The 19,220-nt window shown below is 39.7% G+C and overlaps 1 protein-coding gene across 1 annotated transcript in view; it reads left to right on the plus strand.

Moving 5' to 3' along the window:
* Positions 1-17,243, plus strand: part of Su(P) (prostaglandin E synthase Su(P)) — a 66,406-nt gene extending 49,163 nt beyond the window's left edge. The window contains exon 6 of the mRNA XM_067099510.1: positions 16,735-17,243. Within this exon, the coding sequence (XP_066955611.1) occupies positions 16,735-17,017 (283 nt within the window). The 3' untranslated portion in view covers positions 17,018-17,243. The remainder of the gene's footprint in view (positions 1-16,734) is intronic.
* The last annotated feature ends 1,977 nt before the right edge of the window (positions 17,244-19,220 follow it).

Consider the following 19,220-nt stretch of genomic DNA (forward strand, 5'->3'; position numbering starts at 1 on the left):
TCTCTCTCTCTCTCTCTCACGCAGATAAGAGAGAGATTTTTTATCATATGTAACATGCATATTTATTTGTTTTGTATACCGTAGTTAAATATGACATTACTAAGTTATTAATTTTTTCATATTTTCCATGCTATAAAAGGGATTTTGACAAAGGAAAAATCTATTTCTGAGGGAGGCCCTGTGTCACCTGGTGAAATTCCTATTAAGCACGAATTTCTAGGTATAGATATTGCTAAATATATCAGAGAAAAAGCTATCAGGAAATGCTGGGGTTACTACTCTCAGATCGAACATCTATTAATGAAATAGACGCGGTATAGATAAGGGTTAGTGATTGCTGTCAGTGCCACAGGACTGCACTCTGTAGATATCCCAATGACAAAACCTAGAACGTGAGGAGCCGATTCAACGCCTGCACTCACCTGCCCGCCAGCCGACGACCCCAGCGCCATCTGTACTCATTCCAGGCTAGCACCCCCACAAGCTTGGTATGCCTACCGGGAGGGAAATCTAAACCCTGGGAGGTCACAGATGACACAGGGCCTCCTCAGAAATAGATTTTTCCTTTGTCAAAATCCCTTTCTGAGCTCGTCCCTGTGTCAGCCGGTGAAATCATGACAGAGAATCATACTAAGCTTTGGTGAAAGTCTAAAAGAGCGAATAGTTAGCTGGACATGTATAAAAACACTATTACTGAAAATAGTTTTAATTATCCTCAAAACATGATTAAATACCAAAGGTATAGGCAGATAAACTGAGTTATAACTAGGATACATTAATATCACAGTAAAGGACATAAGAAACAACTATGTACATAAATAATACTATAATGGGAAGGTACTAAGACTAAATAAGCGACAGAAAATTTATAAAGGTACCCTCCGGCTTAAAACTAAATTACAGTAAACATAACATGCCGCAAACTTAAAAACTAACACCGCAAAATTGTACATCATAATATGAGGAGCCAGGCTGTGAAGCATGTCTGGTCCAGGAGAAAATGGCAGGGGCAAGTAAATGAGGCAGGCGGGCAGGGGAGAGGATAGGGATTAAAGGTTAATTTAAGGTGGAGGGACAATGCTCCCTACAGCCACCGCAGGGAACTTCAGAGCTCCAGTGATTTCAGATAGTGGCGTTTGAGCACTGATGGAGATTTCCAGCCCGTATACTTCTTAAGCTCATCAAAATTCATAGTATGAAAATAATTAGTGGAGGTAGCCACTGCTCGGATATCATGAACCTTAGGACTGAACTGATTAGCTTGCTTAATGAAGTACAGAATTTGTTGTCTGATAGCCTTTTAAAAGAAAGCGTTCTCCTTTTTCCTGATAAAAAGAGGACCAGACAAACACTGAGAAGTTCTCCGTAAATAGCCCCTCAAGGTAGCGACTGGGCATAAAGACAGGTCTTGTGGAAGAGGAACAACCTTCCAGGGGACCATCTATCCTGAGGGTCTTCATTTTTTGCTAAGAACCTTTGATCTGGGGAAAGAAGAACTTGATCGGGAGAAAATCCACATGATTCGCACCTCTAGAGAGAGAAGACAGTTCTGATATTCTGGCACCTGAAGCTAGACTAATTAGAACAACGCCTTCCTTTAACAGATTCAAATAAGAACATTGATCACGTTATTAGTTTCTGAGGCTAATTTTAGAATATCAAGTTGAAACCAGGAAACCGTGTGGACAGGTCACTGGTCACTCAAAACGAGCGCATGCCTGGGGAATGGGATGAAAAATATGAATCTGTTAGCAATCAATCTTAAAGCTATGCAAAACATCTTTTTCAAAGTTGATTTCGCTGTAATGGTGGCCGGAGCTGACCTTTTTCAAACAGTGATCTAAAGAATGATATTGGTTGGTGGTCATGGCTGAGCTTCAGATTCCTTCAAAAGATGCTAACTTTAACTGCTGAATCGTACTGTCTGAGGGTAGAATCTCTTTTATCTGATTCAAGAAACAGAGTATTAACGGGATCAATATCCATGCACACCTCCTGAGCGTGAGATTTCATAAAGTCCATAAAACCAGGGCATTCAGAATTTGAGGAAGCTGACACAGTCCGTGTTTCACTACTTGAGTCAGCTGTGGCTTGGGTATTTGATGACATCGTAGTTTGAGCTCCAGAAGAAGAGGGAACCATCACTTTTCAGCCAGTTACCGAGCTACCAGCTACTTGACCTTTAAATGACTTGAGCTTGTGCAACACCTTCATCAGCAGGTTTATTGGCGGAATAGATGAATTTTCTGCCATTTGTTCCAATCCCCACTGACATTGCGTCCGTAAGCGAGCTCAAAGATCCAGGCTGTGGAACAACATAACAAGGGAGTTTGTGATTGCTCTCCTGTAAAACAAGTCACCTGAAGCCCGGAACCTGACGGCATATCCATCTGAAAGAAGCTACGCCAGGGACCATTCTGACTCAAGCGAGTTGCCCTGAACAGGGAGTCTGCAATGACATTCGGACTCCTGCTGATGGGTAGCCTGATAAGTGCAGCCGTGTTTCCGCCAGGGAGAAAATGGCTATCATCACTTGGCTTATCCGACTTCTTTGGAACCCCTCTGTTTATGCAATGTACCACTACTGCGCTGTCCAGGCACCAGCCTGATATGAATCTGGTTGGTGGGGCAAAGTTTTTCAGAGTTAGAAACACTGCCATTGCCTCTAGAATGTTTATGTGGAATTGACGGAACAGTGTGGACCATGTACCCTGTACCTTTTCTTTTGGTGAGTAGCCCCAGCCGCTAACGGCGTCTGTGGATTATTAGAGCTGGGGAAGGAATTGAAGGAACTTGACTGAAGACCTTTGACTGTGACCACGGCCGAGTCTTTTTCTCAGCACGAGAGGAATTAAAGATACCTTGTCTCCTGAGCTTGACATTGGCCTGCCTCTGCCACACTCTGCTTCTATGTCTTTCAGTTTTGCTTTAGGAGCCGGTCTGTTAGGGATGCTAATTGAAGAGAACCCAGGATTCTTTCTTGCGTTCTGGGTGAGAGGCTTTCCTGCCTTTGAGGAATTGCCTGGTGGCTTGGCTATTTCTCTCCGTTTGGCCTGGCGGAATAGGCAGCTTGTCACGAGACCAGATCCCATTGGATGCCCAGCCTGAAATGGGCACTCCGGGTGGCGGGACTTAGCCTGTTTTATCAAGCCTAGGATTCCAAACTCGGTGCCATGGCCGCCAGCTCTCGGCCTCCCGGCGTGGATGCCCAAATTGTGTCGTCCAGGTATCTGACGCTGATACCCGGGACCGTCTTTGCTGCACTCCCACGTGTCAACCAGCTTAAGTAGGAATTCTAGGTGCTATATTTGAGCCCGAATGGCATGACCCTGAAGGAGTAGGCTTGACTCCCAGTCTGAAACCTACGGAAGGAGAGAAGTTCCATGCCAATCGGGGCGTGATGTTACAACTATGCATTTCTGCCCAGTAAGTTATTTAATTTTTTAAAACAATACATGTGGATTCCAGTCATTTCTCCATCCTTTGGAGCGAGGGGTGTAACCTAACTGTCAATTATCTTGACATATTGACCACAAAGGGGCAAAATGTTGCCCCAATGATGGTCAAATATAATGCCACTATGGAAGGATACTGAAAAATCTCTCTCTTTCTCTCTCTCTCTTTTCTTTTCAACTGGTCACATTAGAAAGAATATTGAATTGAAGCTCAGATAGAAATATTGAAACGAAGACACTTAACAGAGATGGCCCAAGAAAGGTTGAAAATAAAGCACACATGCAAAATGCAGTGTAAACAAGTGGTGCTTAGACTACAAAGAGGCATGCGCATCAAAGCTAGGTAGTCTCAGTGTCTGTCTATCCTGTCTCAAGAACAGGAGAGAGCTAAGCTGAGGAGGGAAGTAGAAGAAATATCAGAGGAACCAAAGGAGCTGACAAAGGATAAACTCGAAGGCAAGAGAAGAGAAGACATGTTGGAAAAGGAAATTGGAGACCTAAGAAGATAAGTGATAGACCGTAGGAGAGAGAAACAAGAAATGAACAACGACATAGTAGAAAACGGAAAGAGTATGGTGGAAGTTAGAACACAGTTAGTTAAGACCAGAACAAGAAATGAAACGGAAACAAGCACCAGACTAGGTACAAAGAAAGAAACTTACAAGCAAAAAAATTATGAATTCAAGAGAGCTGTTGGTAGAAGAGTGATAGCAACCAGAAAACATAGTTGTCCCCCAAAAGGAATAAACGCATCAAATAGAGTTGCTTTGCTATCAGAATTAGAAGAGGAAACACCCTTAATTGGAGACTCGTTGGTAAAAGAACAGGGGTCAGATTTTGTGGCCAAAAATAAAAATACGAGAAAAGTTCATTCTTACCCAGGTGCAGGAACAAATAAAACAACCGAGGTAGTGAAGAAAATCAAAGTGAAAAGTAGAAAAAGTGCAATCATAGTGCAGGGAGGAGGAAACGACTTGTTCCTAAAAGATGGAAGAACTGGCCAGACAGAAGGTCTTGTAGCTGACAGCTGACCTGAGGAATGTTGTAGAAAACATCTGCGAGAAAACCGACAATGACGTTCTTGTAGGACTGTTGCATAGAACCAATGTAAGCCACTACTCCCTCAGTAAGGAAATTGGAATCAACGACAGACTGGAGCGAATATGCCAAGAAAAAGGTGTTAGGTTTTTAAACTTTTGGGACAGGTGTAGGGAGTAAAAAACTATGTAAAAAAGATGGAAGTCGCTTGAATTTGGAAGGAGCAAAATTACTAGGAAACCTTAACGAAAACCTCTTGAAACACCTCAGTGAACTGAACACGCAACAAGGGAAGAAGCCGGAAAGCTCCCAGAATTTGGTTAGTAATAGCACTGCAGGAAACAGTGAAAATAAGGGAAATGAATAAAGCCACCGAGGACAAAATAGAAGATAGAAAAGTCCCTCAGAGTGGCGCAGTTTAATGCACAATCTATTCAGAACAAAGTAGATCTCTTCAAAGCATTGATAGCAAGTGAAGAATTAGACATAATAGGTATCACAGAAACATGGATGCAAGAGGCAACAAGAGACTTTGTAGGAGAGTACCAAATACTTGTAGCAGGATATAAATTGTTCAAAAAAAGGTAGACCCAATAAAAAAGGTGGAGGCGCTATGTTATATGTCAAGGACCACCTCACTCCAATAGAGTGTAAAATTACGACCACTCAAGAAGTAATTGGCATCAATACAAGCAGTTTAGGGAAGAAGCTAACTCTAATACTAGTGTACAGACCTCCCCACCAACCACAAATGTCCGACGAGGAACTGTTTGCATTACTAGAACAAGAAATAAACAACAAACTGCATAATAATGGGAGATTACACTGGGACACTATGACCTCCACATCAAACTTAAAAGGAAAGAGACTTAGAATTTGTCAAAAATTAATTTCTCCACCAATGGGTTGACAAACCTACTAGAGGCGACAACATACTAGACATCTCCCCATCAACAGAAGATAACCCACTGTATGACCTTTCAGTAGGTGCAAATTTAGGCAAAAGCAACCATAAAATTATTACATTTCATATTAATATGCGCCTTAAAAAAGAAAAGAAGATACTAAAGAGGTTAGATTACCGTCGAGGAGACCTATAAAACTAAAGGAATATATTAAAAATCTTGAGTACAACAAGAACACAGACATGGATAACTACAGGGATGCCTTTCTAGAAGAATACACAGAAAAACTCTCCAGGTTTATACCATTAAAGCAAATACAGTACAAACAAACGGCATCCCTTGTAAGATTTTTAATCCATAGTTGCAGATGAAATTGTGGATCACATTGATAGAAACAACCTGTTGTTCAACAGTAAACACAGCTGCAGACAAAACATATCCTGCCTATCAAACCTCTGAGTTTTTTCATAACATGCTTGCTATTTATGACAGTTGTAGAGCAATAGATATACTCAGCTTAGATTTCCAAAAGGCCTTTGACAAAGTCCCACACAAGAAACTAATGATAAAAGTTAGAAGCTTTGGGGTGTAGGAGAGAGAGATAGCAGACTGGTTGAAGACTGGCTAATTAATAGAAAGCGGAGGCAAAATAAATGGTGAAAGAATCAGATTGGGCAGATGTGACAGAGGTTCCTCAGGAGTTCTGTACTTGGCCACTCCTGTTTTGATGATCATTAATGACATTGATGTAAGCTTAACCAACAGATAGCCAGATTTTGCAGATGACACCAAACTGGGTGTAAATCAACCAGACCAAATACAGTGGAAAGTTTAAGAAATGATCTAAGAAAGTAGGAGAGTGGTCAAAAGATGGCAAAATGCAGCACTTAACTTGGATAAGTGTAAAAGTGTTTACGAATAGGAACAAACAACCCTCATTCACCAACTACATGCTGTAGGATGACATAAGTAGTGAAGAACAAGGAAGACCTTGAGTCATTATTACTAAGGACTTAAAATCCACAAAACAGTGCATAAAAGCTGAAAAGAAGTAGGCACAAGAAACCAGTGGGATACATCAAAGAGGCAGTTCAAATACAGAAACAAGAAATGGTGCTGCAGCTCTACACATCCATAGTTAGACCTCATCTTGAATATGCAGTACAGTTTTAGTCACCAACACTAAGAAAGGACATGAACAGATTAGAAGGGCACATACAAGCAAGGCCACAAGTTAATTCCATCCATCTGGCAAATAGGTTACCAAAGACGACTAGAGCCTAAACATACATGGTTTAAAAACTGACGATTGCGAGGACAACTCATGAAACATTCAAAACACTGAAGGCATCACAAAGTAGAACATTAAGAAGTTTCTCCTCTTTATCATTAAACGCTGGCCAGACAAGTCTCATTTAGCCATGGATGAGAATTTATTTCTGGTGATAAAAATTTATTTCTTGTAATGAGATACAACACATCTCATTGGTTCTTAGCGTAAAGTAAATCTTCTTCACATAAAGATATCAGTGAAGATATATGACACATGGAAGAAACTGCCACCAAAATGGATGGAGTAGTAAACAGCAACAGGAACTGTGGAGGAAGAGTTCAAAGAAAGCTAGTCAAAATCATTAGACAAATCATTTGATTGTGAATGAACAGTAAAACCTGCTAGAGATAAATGGTGCATGTGATGCTGCCTCTTTTGGATGGACTGAAAGTCTTTGGAGCATCTAGTCCTTGTAACTCATATAAATCCATGAATTCCATCTTTGATATCTAATGTAGATAATCTCTCTCTCTCTCTCTCTCCTCTCTCTCCTCTCTCTCTCTCATAAATCGAATAATTTCTCTCTCTTGGTATTTAACATAAGAACAAACCCCCCTCCCCCCCTCTCTCTCTCTAGGTACGGTAATGAAATGTGTATTACATTACAGTATTAAACTAACTTTCGAATGAAATTAAAGTACTTTGGGAGCATGATTTTGTCATATTTAGGGTTTAAACTACCAGTATGCCCAAGAAAGAAGAGGAGGGAGAAATCCCTTTCTTGGACGTAGTGATAAAGAGGGAAGGGGAAAGTTTAAAATTTAAGGTACATAGGAAGAAGACACACCAATTCATACATACATATGTTCTCCAGCTATAGGAAAGAAATTAGAATGGGAGTAATGACAGGGTTTGGCTGTTAGGGCTTAGAATTTGCTCCCAAATTCTTGGGTGAAGAGATGGAATACCCGAGAGAGAGTTTCAGGAGATTGGGATACCCTGAGTATTGGTGGGAATGGGCACCCATTAAGGCAAGAAAAAACTATTGGGGAGAGGGAAGGGATAGATAAGGAACATTTGAAAGGGAAGAAAATAATTACAGTCCTGGACAACAGCACTATTACACCCATCAACAGGAAGCTAGATAATTTCAAATTGATAGGCAGTTACAAAAATACCATTAAGAATAAAATAGTCAGAAAAAGTTGGTAGTGGGGGAAGAGGTAAGAGCGGGTATACGTGGCAGCGTGTCTAGACTATGAGGAGCGTTACTTCGGCAAAAGTGGCAAATCTTGCAAAGAACAAGGCAAACAGCACTTACAAAACAAAACATAAGGCACTATGATCAGATGTCAGCAGTCGCCAAGCATTGTTGGGAAAAAAAAAACAAAATAGACTGGGAAAATATGAACTTTTTGTAAAGGAACACAAACAAAATGGCCAGACTGATTGTAGAGAATGCCTTCATAACATGCACAAACATTGTAATGGCAGGCAACACTGGAAAGGATTTGAAGACAGCCTATCAAGAAAAATCATATACTCTGCAATAGAAAAAAACACAAAACAAGAAACCACATGGAAAATCCACACCTGGAAAGAATTACAGGCAGAGAAAGGCCAAGGTCACAAGGGGGGGCCCACACAGGAGGATAATCGATTTAATCCACTCCCTACACACATATAAATACAGCTGGACCACCTGTCCGGCCATTCAACGGATACTTGGCAATGAGGACTGTTAGCCGTGGAAAGCTTGGAACTTTTATTGAATAAATATCTCTGCTAGATACCATCCAGTTTCAAGGAGATCCTGTCAGTAATTGCATTAATGCACAGATAATTGTGTAAGTGATAAAGTTAATATATATATATAGATAGATAGATTTTGACATAGGAAAAACCTATTTTTTGGTAGCCGCTGTGAGTCCTTAAAGGAGAATATAAAGGACTCAGGACAGGAGGGTTATATCTGTCCTACAACAATTATCTAGGCTTTACATCATACTCACACAGATGTGGCAAGTTAGCGCCATCTTCATTACACACCAGGTCTTCGCAAGATAAATCGCCCATTCCCATGCCTTTTCATCAGGGAAAGTGGGTGGGTTTGAGGACTCACAAGCGGCTACCAAGAATAGGTTTTTCCTACATCAAAACCTGTTTTTTTGATACCATAGCCACTGTCCACTGTTCATCCTCAAAGGAGCTTAAAAAAGAAATTGACAGGTGACGAAATACCTTAGCTCCTAATAAATAAATCCCAACAACCCAGATTAATTTTTGGTCTGAGGTGTAGTCACAGGTTTATTAACTATTTTTTATTATTCCAGATGCCCATAGGGTTTGGCAATAAAGAACAGGAAACTACACTAATCAATATATGTATTATATTCTTTGTGGTTCAAAGGTGACTTAATATGTCAGGTCTGGCTGCAGGGTTATCAAGCCTTCCCCAGCAATATCTCAGCATGACCACCACTTTCATGGCTATAGTGTTTTAGGAATTTTTTATTCAAGATAAAGCCACATGTTATCAATCATTTTCTTATCCCGGATGCCCATTAGGATCTGCAGTAAAGTACAGGAAAGACACAAACCTATAAATGTATTATTCCTTATGGTTCTACAGTGATCTACCTAATTATGTCAGGTCTGGCTGCAGGATTATTGCACCTTCATCAGTTCAGGAATACTACCTATAATAACCACTCCTTATCTCAAAAGACATCTTCAGTGGAAACATTTCCAAAGAAAGTTAACAGTGTACTCACCTTTTGGATGTCATGCAACTTAGGAAAGGTGTGATCAGCCTTTTTAATAAGGGCCACTAAAATAATTCTCAGCCCATGTAGAGAGAGTGGTTTGTTTGTGCTAAGGTGTAGGAAAAATAGGACCATCTGGGATACTTGCCATGACGTAAACCTTACGTGCTTGAACCAGGCATAATATTTATAGGAAATACTGAGTTCCTTTATCAGAGAAGGGATTTTCCTTTTTAAAAAGTCCTCATTCTTGGCCAGGAATGATAGGCCAGGACACAATAGCAAATGATAACTAGGTGTATGAGTGGTGAAATATTGTCCTTATCTAAGATATCCAAGTATGGTAATCCAACCTCCAGATGCCAAAGTAGTCAAGAAGACTGCCTTTTGCAGCACTTGAGCGGCTGACAGGAGTCTAAGAACCTTATTCAGGGACCAGGTAATGGAAAACTTTGCAGTGTAAAAGACTGGATAATGGAATTAACAATTTCTATGTTAGAATCAATTCCAAAACCATAAGGAAAGGGTTCTACCTTGTATGCCATGATTGTTGAAATAGCAAGGTGCTTGACATCAAAAGATGATAAAATGTAAAACTGTTTCAACAGATTTCAACAGGGCCCTCAGTGTGGAGGTAATCTAACCACATTTTCCATACGGACTGGTATGGCAGATAAGTGAAGTCTAGTTTTTGCACTAGGTACCTAGCAATGTTAGGCAAATAATCTTAATTGTAGACTAGATTTAAAATTCCATGTGAAGGTCACGGCTCCGAAAGGAGGATGCACAGACTTCCCCTCCTTTTGTCTGGGATAGAACAACGGACAGCATTGTAATCTATTCTCTTGCTTGTTATTGAAGAAATAATGAACCAGTGACTGTTTGGCTAATTCAGGGCTACTAGACAAGCTGTTCTGTTGAAAGCTAGTAGATTGTTCAAAGCTTTTGAAATGTGAGGCAATGAAGGAGACATGTATATCGTCTTCCATGTGTTCCAGTCTTGTAGGAATGCATCTTTTGCTGTTGCCTGAATGTCCAGGTTCAGAGACTCATACACTGGAAGTTGATGGTTCTCACATGTGGCAAACTGGTCCACATTTGGATTGAGGAAGTATATTGGTAATTACTGACTTGAGAGGAGCTCAGCATGAGCCTAACCTTTTGATATTATAGTAATAATATAGTAATAATAATAATAATAATAATCTTTATTGCCGCTCAGGGCCTTATACATGGAATATACAAATACAATACACACAATCTAGATACATACGGTAACATGACAAAAATAATTATCGGCAGTGCTCACATAGTTGCTGAAGAAGTAGAAAAAATAGAATTCATAATAATGGTAATGACAGTAATCATATGGGGAATAATAGAAAAAAAATTAAAAAAATGATAACAATAAAAAATACAAATTGCAGACGATTAATTTCCATCTGGGGTCCTTAGGTGGTTACAGAGGTCAGGTCCAGAGGGCAAAATACAAATATTGAAAATTGCAAAACTCTACAGTGACATTAAACACAGTAATAACAGGAAGTAAGAATACCAAAAACAGCAAGGAACGTAGAAATATAATAATAACAATAATAATAGAAATATAATAATAACAATAATAATGACAGATTCTCGAGATGACACTTCATAACTGCAAAAACAGAGAATAAGGCATTTAAGGAACAAACGCCACATTATTCCATCTTTCCCACAATTTAGATCTTCTTGCCTCACTGCTCAGGATGCTTTGTATGAGCGAATTACTGCTGTTTCTCAGTCGGATGATCAGACTGGACATTGTTTGCCTCACAATGATTTTCAAATTATCCAGGCAGTTTTCTATGCACATCTGCGTGGCTGAGTGATAGCAAGGAATGTTTGTGAGGCGTCTCAGAATGTCATTGTTAACAACAGTGATACGTCTCATGGTCTCTTGGGTATCTTTCGTCCAAAGGGAACACCCACATATACTGTAGCAGTACGCTTTTAGGTCGTCCGTGATAATGTGTCCCAAATATGGAAATTCAGGCACGAATTCCAGACGATGATTTCCAAGGAAAGTTAGTGGTTCTGCAATATGCTTAAGCGATCTTTGGAGCAGCAACATACACTGGGTCGTGGTTTCAATGTATAGGATATCAAATTCCTCTGCATATTGGCAGCAGGTGTCGATGAGTCGCTGGAGACCTTGCACTGATGGGGAGATCAGAACCATATGATCAGTGTAACAGAGCTTGTTTATTGTTGTTTCGTTGATAGCGCATCCGATTGGGAGTGAGTTCAGTTTGACATTCAGGGCATCTGTTTACGTGTTAAGTATGGAGAGAGAATGCCTCCTTGCCAGAGCCTGTTTAGGGAACCAAAGGTGTACAACAGTACCTTACCCCATTTGACACAGAATTGCTGTGTGGAGAACCAACAACATACAATGCCAATTAGATATAGGGGTGTGCCTCGTTTGTGCAGCTTCAGGAAGAGCTTCAGGTAGTTTACTCTGTCAGATGCTTTTCTCACATCTACAAAACACAGGAAAACAGGAGAGGCTGATGATAAATAGTTCAGCAATTCTTTCAGGATGTAGATGCAGGTGTCGGTTGAGTGGTTTGCTTTAAAGCTGAACTGGTTGTCAGTAGTGTGTAGAAAGGGGAGAAGTCTCACTAGAAGAATGGACTCAAGTATCTTCAACGCAATTGTAGTAATTGCAATCGGGCAATAATTGCCAGGGTCAGCTGCATCCTTTAGCTTGTTTTTTATTAATGGTATTAAGTGAAGAGTTGGGAGTCTGGGAGAAACTGGTGAATTATGCACGCATTGAACAGAACAGCTAGCAAAATGTAAATTATCAGATGGCAGAATTTGAAAGCTTCAGCAGGCAGACCATCACAGCCGGGCAATTTACTCTTAGGCAGGCTGTTTTTGGCCTTGCTGATGTTACCTGGCATAATACAATCGGCGAAATGAAACTGAATATTATCAGTAAGAAAGTTATTTACATCCCTCCGGGAGTCTTGATTGTTTATGCAATTCAGGATAGTGCTGAAGTGATTGCCCCACATTCTTGCGATAGCCTCGTTACCGACAGCTTCTCCTACTCTCTATGATAGCTTTTTAGTTTTGGGATTTAGGGATTGAATGTCCTTCCGAAGATGGGGGTAATCGCCAGATTCTAATTTCCTAGACATTGCATCAGCTCTTAGTTGCTTTTCATTCAGTCTGCAATGCTTAAGGGCAAGTTTGAACTGTGCTCTTGCCTGCCTCATTAGCAATTGCAAAGTGTCATTCCCTCCCGGGCTACCATTTTTGCCTCCACAGTAAAAACATTTCTACGTAGTGTATGCAAGATCTTTAAACAATTCCATTTCCACCCAGGTACATTATGAGAGTTGCCTTGATGAGATCTCCAAAGGTATCACAGCTGGATTCCTGCATACGGAAATTATATTCTAATAGGAGAAGAATCTTCACTTGCAAAGGAATAAGGATGTCAATGTATCAGACTGACAAACAAAGCACTCCAAAGCCAAATGTGTAGGAGGACCTAATAGGAACATTATCTCTAGCCAAAGGGAACTAGGTCTCTAGTCAATGTTCAGAAATCGTCCCTCTCACCATCACAACAGATAGTTTATTTGGGAGTGAGGATGGGCTCTCTGCTTCCGGGCTATCCATCAATACGAGTAGGAGTCTTGTCTAAAGCAAGATGAAATGACTTTTATGCTTGAGTTTGCTCACCAGCAGTGGATAGGCTTGCTGGGGACTTTAGCCTCGATGGAGAAGTTCAGAAAACTGGGGACTCAAGATGAGGCCTCTGCAGTTTTATCTACAAAGCCAATGGCCACGCAAAACCCATCCGGATTCCTTTCTTTTCAAGATCTCAGATCGGATCAAGAAGGAGCTGGTCTGGTGGAATTCAAGAGAAAGACTAGAGGAGGGAATTTCTCTTTATATCAAGATCCCAGACCTCACACTCTTGTCAGACGCTCGGATCAGGGGTGGGGAGCGACTTAAGACAACAAGGAATGTTCGGGCCAGGGGCAGGAAGAACAGAAAGAACTGCACATAAATGTGAAAGAACTGAAAGCGGTACATCTAGCCTTGATGCAATTTCAACAAGAGGTAAAAAGGCAAGGTAATTCTAGTTCAGTCGGACAACACGACAGCTCTTGCTTATATAAAAAAGCAGGGGGCACTCATTCCTTCTCCTGTATCAGACGACCAAGGAACTTTTTAGAATGGTCGGAAGAGAACGAGGTCACGTTATTGACCAGGTTCATAAAAGGCGAGAGGAATATAACAGCGGATCTCTTAAGCAGGAAGAATCAAGTCTTGCCCACGGAATGGACCTTACATCCATGAGGTTTGCAAACAGTTGTGGAATCTGTAGGGTTATCCGCTAATAGACCTGTTTGCAACAGACAGAACAAAAACGCCTCCCGTATATTGCTCCCCAGATCCGGACGACAAGGCACTTTGGGTGGATGCAATGACAATGAGTTGGGATTGCCTGGAACTTTACGCTTTTCCACCTTTCAAAATTATCAGGAAGGTCCTGGAGAAGTTCAGGAACCACAAGAACACCAAGATGACACTAATTGTTCCATTCTGGCCATCGAGGGAGTGGTTCCCAGATCTTCTCCTCCTTCTCGCAGATTTTCCGAGGATCCTCCCGTCGAGGAAAGATCTACTCAGACAGCCCCACTTCCTGAGGTTCCATCAGAACTTGTCCGCTCTATGGCTTGTCGCCTGCAGACTGTCGAGCGACTCCTCAGGAAGAAAGGCTTTCAAAGGAGGTTGCAAGCGCTATTACAGAGCGACCCAGAAGAAAGTCTTCAGACGCAGTGTACCAGGCAAGATGGAGTCAGTTTAGAGACTGGTGCAGTAGACATGGAGTTTCATCTTCTAAAACCTCTCTAAATCAAATAGCGAAGTTCTTGCTATCCCTTTATAAGGAAAAGGATTGTCTTTGAGCACAATTAAGGGGTATCGATCAATGCTTGCGTCGGTATTTAAGCACAGAGGTCTAGATATCTCAAACAATCAGGATCTAACGGATTTACTTAAGTCTTTTAATACCTCAAGACGAAAGTTCCTAAACAAATAGCATGGAATTTGGACATCGTTCTTAAATGGATTTGTTCAGATCAATTCAACCTTTGGCAAATGTCTCGTTGAGAAATTTGACTAAGAAAACTATTTTTCTAGTAGCACTCGCATGAACAGCCAGGAGGGTGAGTGAGGTTCATGTCTTGGACAAAACTATTGGTTTCGCTCAAGGAAAAGCTGTATGTTCTTCCTCTCTTAGGTTCTTAGCGAAGAACGAAGATGCGTCCAGACCATGGCCTAGGTCTTTCAGCATTAAGAGCCTTTCAGATCTTGTGGGAGAAGGAGAACAAGAGAGATTGTTGTGCCCGCTGAGAGCCTTAAAGTTCTATATTCACTGAACAAAGGGAATCAGGGGCTCTTCGGAGAACTTGTGGTGTTCTGTGAGAAACCCGACAAGACCACTTTCCAAGAATGCTCTTGCTTTCTTCTTAAGAGAAGTTATTTCGAAGCCCATGGAATTGTCAGGACTCAGACACAGGAATTCTGAAAGTGAGAGCACATGAGATAAGAGCTGTAGCTACATCTTTAGCTTTCAGGCACAATCTCTCAGTGCAAAGATTGTGAATTCTCACGTATTGGCGATGTAAGTGGTCTTCGTGTCGCATTACTGTCAGAATTGAAGACAGATTTTGACAATGGCAGTACCTTAGGGCCTTTAGTGGTTACTGACACGGTGGTGGGTGAGGAGAAGAGGGTCAATCCTATCCGACTAACATTTTCTCCTTGATGTTGGAAATTGGGTTTGGTTGCGTCGTCTGTAGGTACTATGTTTGATGGTTTAGGAGTACCTACAGTCTTTTAATTTTGTGGTTGAAAGTTTTAATTTTTAATATTATGGTGATAGAGGTGATCCCTTATTGTTAATTTGGTACTGCGCCCAGAGCAAGGGCATACTAAGTCTTGTCCGTCACAGCGTTGTCCTCTCACGGCAAGTACTAACAGATTGTATCTGACACCGGATCCTTTATATCCTGTCAGTACAATCGAGGGATAAACAGACTACAGAGGCAGTAACCGCTGAGTCAGCTATCCTGCAAGGTAAGGAACTAAAATTCATGTTTTGATTTCTAACAATGTATGTGGCTGACATGGTCCCACCTCCACTAAAGGTGCCAATCAGCTATATGTAACTACCAGGTAAGTTCTATAAGTAAAAATGATATTTTTATGATAAAATAAGGTTTTACTTATACTTACCTGGTAGTTACATGAGTAAACCCGCCCACCTCCTCTCATGTCAAGTGGGCATAAAACTTAATGAGTTCTAGAACATTGTTGGGATAGTTCCTTGTTACCTATAGAGGGCGCTGGTAGAGGGATCACCTAGATGTTTATAGCGCTAGCGAAAATTTAAAATTCTGCCGTGACGTCAGAGACGACAGCTATATGTAACTACCAGGTAAGTATAAGTAAAACCTTATTTTATCATAAAAATATCATATTTCATTCATTACCTGCCTTTTGAGGCAGACAGACATCTCAGAAATATGGTATAACTTTCTACCCTTTTGGTGTTTTTTATTGGCCCCTTTCATTAGATGGATTTCTGTTTTATCAGAAAATTATATATATATATATATATATATATATATATATATATATATATATATATATATATATATATATATATATATAATATATATACAGTATATATAAATATATTATATATATATATATATATTATATTATATATTATATAGAGGCAGTCCACGATTAAAAGCAGGAGTTAGGTTATTAACAACGCTGTGTTAACCAAAAATCAGCGTTAACCGATTAAATGGCATTTATGTCGCTGTTAAGCAGTTTTTAGTGTCGAAAATCGGGTTTTATATGCGTTGAAAGCGCCCATTAAAGCGAAGCGCTATTAACCTGGGTGCCCTAAATAGTCTCATATACGAACATATATATTATATAAAATACACACACACACAAAGAGGCAGTCTCTGGTTATCAGTGGGGGTTCCATTCCGACGGAGTGAAATAAGTGAAAATCATAATAACAAAACTCAGCGATTACCAGGCTTTTAATGATTTTCAGTTAACGTCACCGATAATGCAGTTTTATTAATAGACAAACTTGCTGAAAAAACCAGATTCTTAATAACGGGGACTGCCTGTATATAGATATGATGCGACATCTTGGGTATTTCATGAATATATGTATGCTGTCACTTATTAATTTTCATTTTCAGGCACCAGTTAAAAGATGATGTAAGAGAGTCCTTCTATGAAGAAATGAATGTATGGTTAAAGGCCTTGAAGAAGAAAGGTACCAAATTTATGGGTGGTGAAGAGCCTAATTTGTCAGATCTAGCTGTATATGGAGTACTGACAGCTGTTGAAGGATGTGATGCTTTCGAGGACCTCAAAAATAATACGAAAGTTGAATCATGGTTCAGTAGTATGAAAGAAACTGTAAAATTTCATGGAGGGTGTAGTTTGATTGCCCAGAGAGTAAATGTAGCAGATGCCTAACATTATGCATACATAGTCTGCTATTTTTTTTAAAGTATGTCATTAATGAGTTCGTACTTAGAGTGTATTTTTAACAGTAAATATTGGTGTACAAGAAAGCAAACTATATTAAATGTCGTCGTTTTTTTATAAGTACAGTTATGGGAAATCAAGCCCTGCTAATTGTAAATTATGTTGTAAATACAAAAGGTTGTATTATAAAACTTATAATAAATTTACTCTCAGGGGAAGTGTTTTATTGATGGCATGTAGGTACAAAGGATAGTCCATTTGGAAGCAAAATATATTTTTGCCTCATGCTGTAACATTTGCTTTCAAATGACTTCAGGTAAGTAGAGTACTAGCCATAATGTGCAAGTTTCATTTGTTAGTAGTAAACATGCAGTATATTAAATGTTGTTTCTTGCTGTGAAGCTTTACTTTCAGGTTTACTTAATTGAGCAGAATACTGTCCATAATGTGTTTATTATTCATTGATGTTAATGCTTGCCTCCATGAAAATCACGGTTTTGGTTTTGCCAGCAGAAGCCAGTATTAGGACCTAGTTCAAAAGTGGCCCCTATCATGTTCTTGAGAAATTTTGATGTTCTGGCTACTTCACTAGAATTCTGCCTTGGTATTGTTTGACAGATTCACCTTATACTATTATCAGCTGCTGAAAGCATTGGTTTCCATTAAAGTTTTGCAAGACATGATTCTCTTGTCCAGGGTGGAGGTAGGAAATATGACATGTTTAAAGTGATGAATAATCACGGGCAAAAATGATGAATGGAGGTCAAGGAATACAATGGAAGGGGTAGGGCATAGGGCCTTACTCCACAACCTGATAAGTTATGATGAAAGCGAAAAGTAGGTTCTTTTCTCAATAAGTATAGAATGCCATTATAATACGCACAAAGCTAACCGTACCAGAAGAGATAGACGCTGGCACTTCTTCAAGCAATACAATTTGAAGACATTTGGCAAATGTATCCACTCAGAAGTGCACAGTCATATAAATGCAACTCTTCTTTGTGTTAACAATTTTATTTTATTTTTTATTTTTATTTTCTTTGTTGTCGAGAATAATATGGTGAATTCATCCAAATTGGTGTTGTTGCTGTTGTGGAGACTAGAGTAATGTTCAACAAAAAACCTGGGCAGGGTCAGTGTTGGGTGGTACTGGAATCAGGTGCTTTTGCTTAATTTTCACATCACCAGCAGTGTTTCATCCAAACTGAAGCCTTTTCAGTATGCATATTATAATGGCACTCACTTTCTATACTAATTGAGAAAAGGCTCCTACTTCCACTTTTCACTTTCATCATAATTTATCAGGTTGTGGAGTAAAGCCCTACGCCCTACCCCCTTTCTTTGTATCCCCTGACCTCTATATCTGTCTCTTGTGGTTGGGCTTTATTACCCCTTTTGTGATTTCATCACTTTTTTGCTTGTGATTTCAGTCCTTTTTTGCAATGGCAATACCCTCGACTGAAAAAAATGTGATAACAAATGAGTGGGGTTGTTTAGTTTTAGATATAACTTTCTTAGACGTATGTGGTTTCTCCATGATCAGCTCAGCTTGTTTGCTGCATAATTATATATTTATATAATATATTAATAATATATATATATATATATATATATATATATATATATATATATATATATATATATATATATATATATATATATATATATATATATTATATGTGTGTTTGTGTGTATGTGTCTACTTAGAAAACTAGGTAGGTGTGATTACAAAAGCAAAACCACGTAGGCACCAACGTGTTTGATAATTTTTAATTAAGACTAGATCACCCATGACCCAAGGTCACTTTAGTTACTACATTTTTAACAAAAGGACCATGCCCATATCTGTACCATATCTATACCCATACCCATATCTGTACCAAACACATACCCATATCCATACCACACACACATACTGTACCCATACCCATATCAGTACCATACCCATACCCACAGGGTAAATTAACTCGACTAATAATAGTCAGCAAAAGTCTATAGGCAGCATCAGCCCCTTTTACCTTCCAGTGTGCAAGCAAACATTTCAGAGTTTTAGTATTATACTAGACCATCCATTTTTTTATTTCCTACATTTTTAACAAAAAGGTCCACACCCATACCCATATCTGCACCATACCTATACCCATATACAGTTCCATACCATACCCGTATCCATACCATACCAGGTTGCTGG

Source organism: Macrobrachium rosenbergii, chromosome 55 (assembly GCF_040412425.1).
Source record: "Macrobrachium rosenbergii isolate ZJJX-2024 chromosome 55, ASM4041242v1, whole genome shotgun sequence".
Classification (NCBI taxonomy): domain Eukaryota; kingdom Metazoa; phylum Arthropoda; class Malacostraca; order Decapoda; family Palaemonidae; genus Macrobrachium; species Macrobrachium rosenbergii.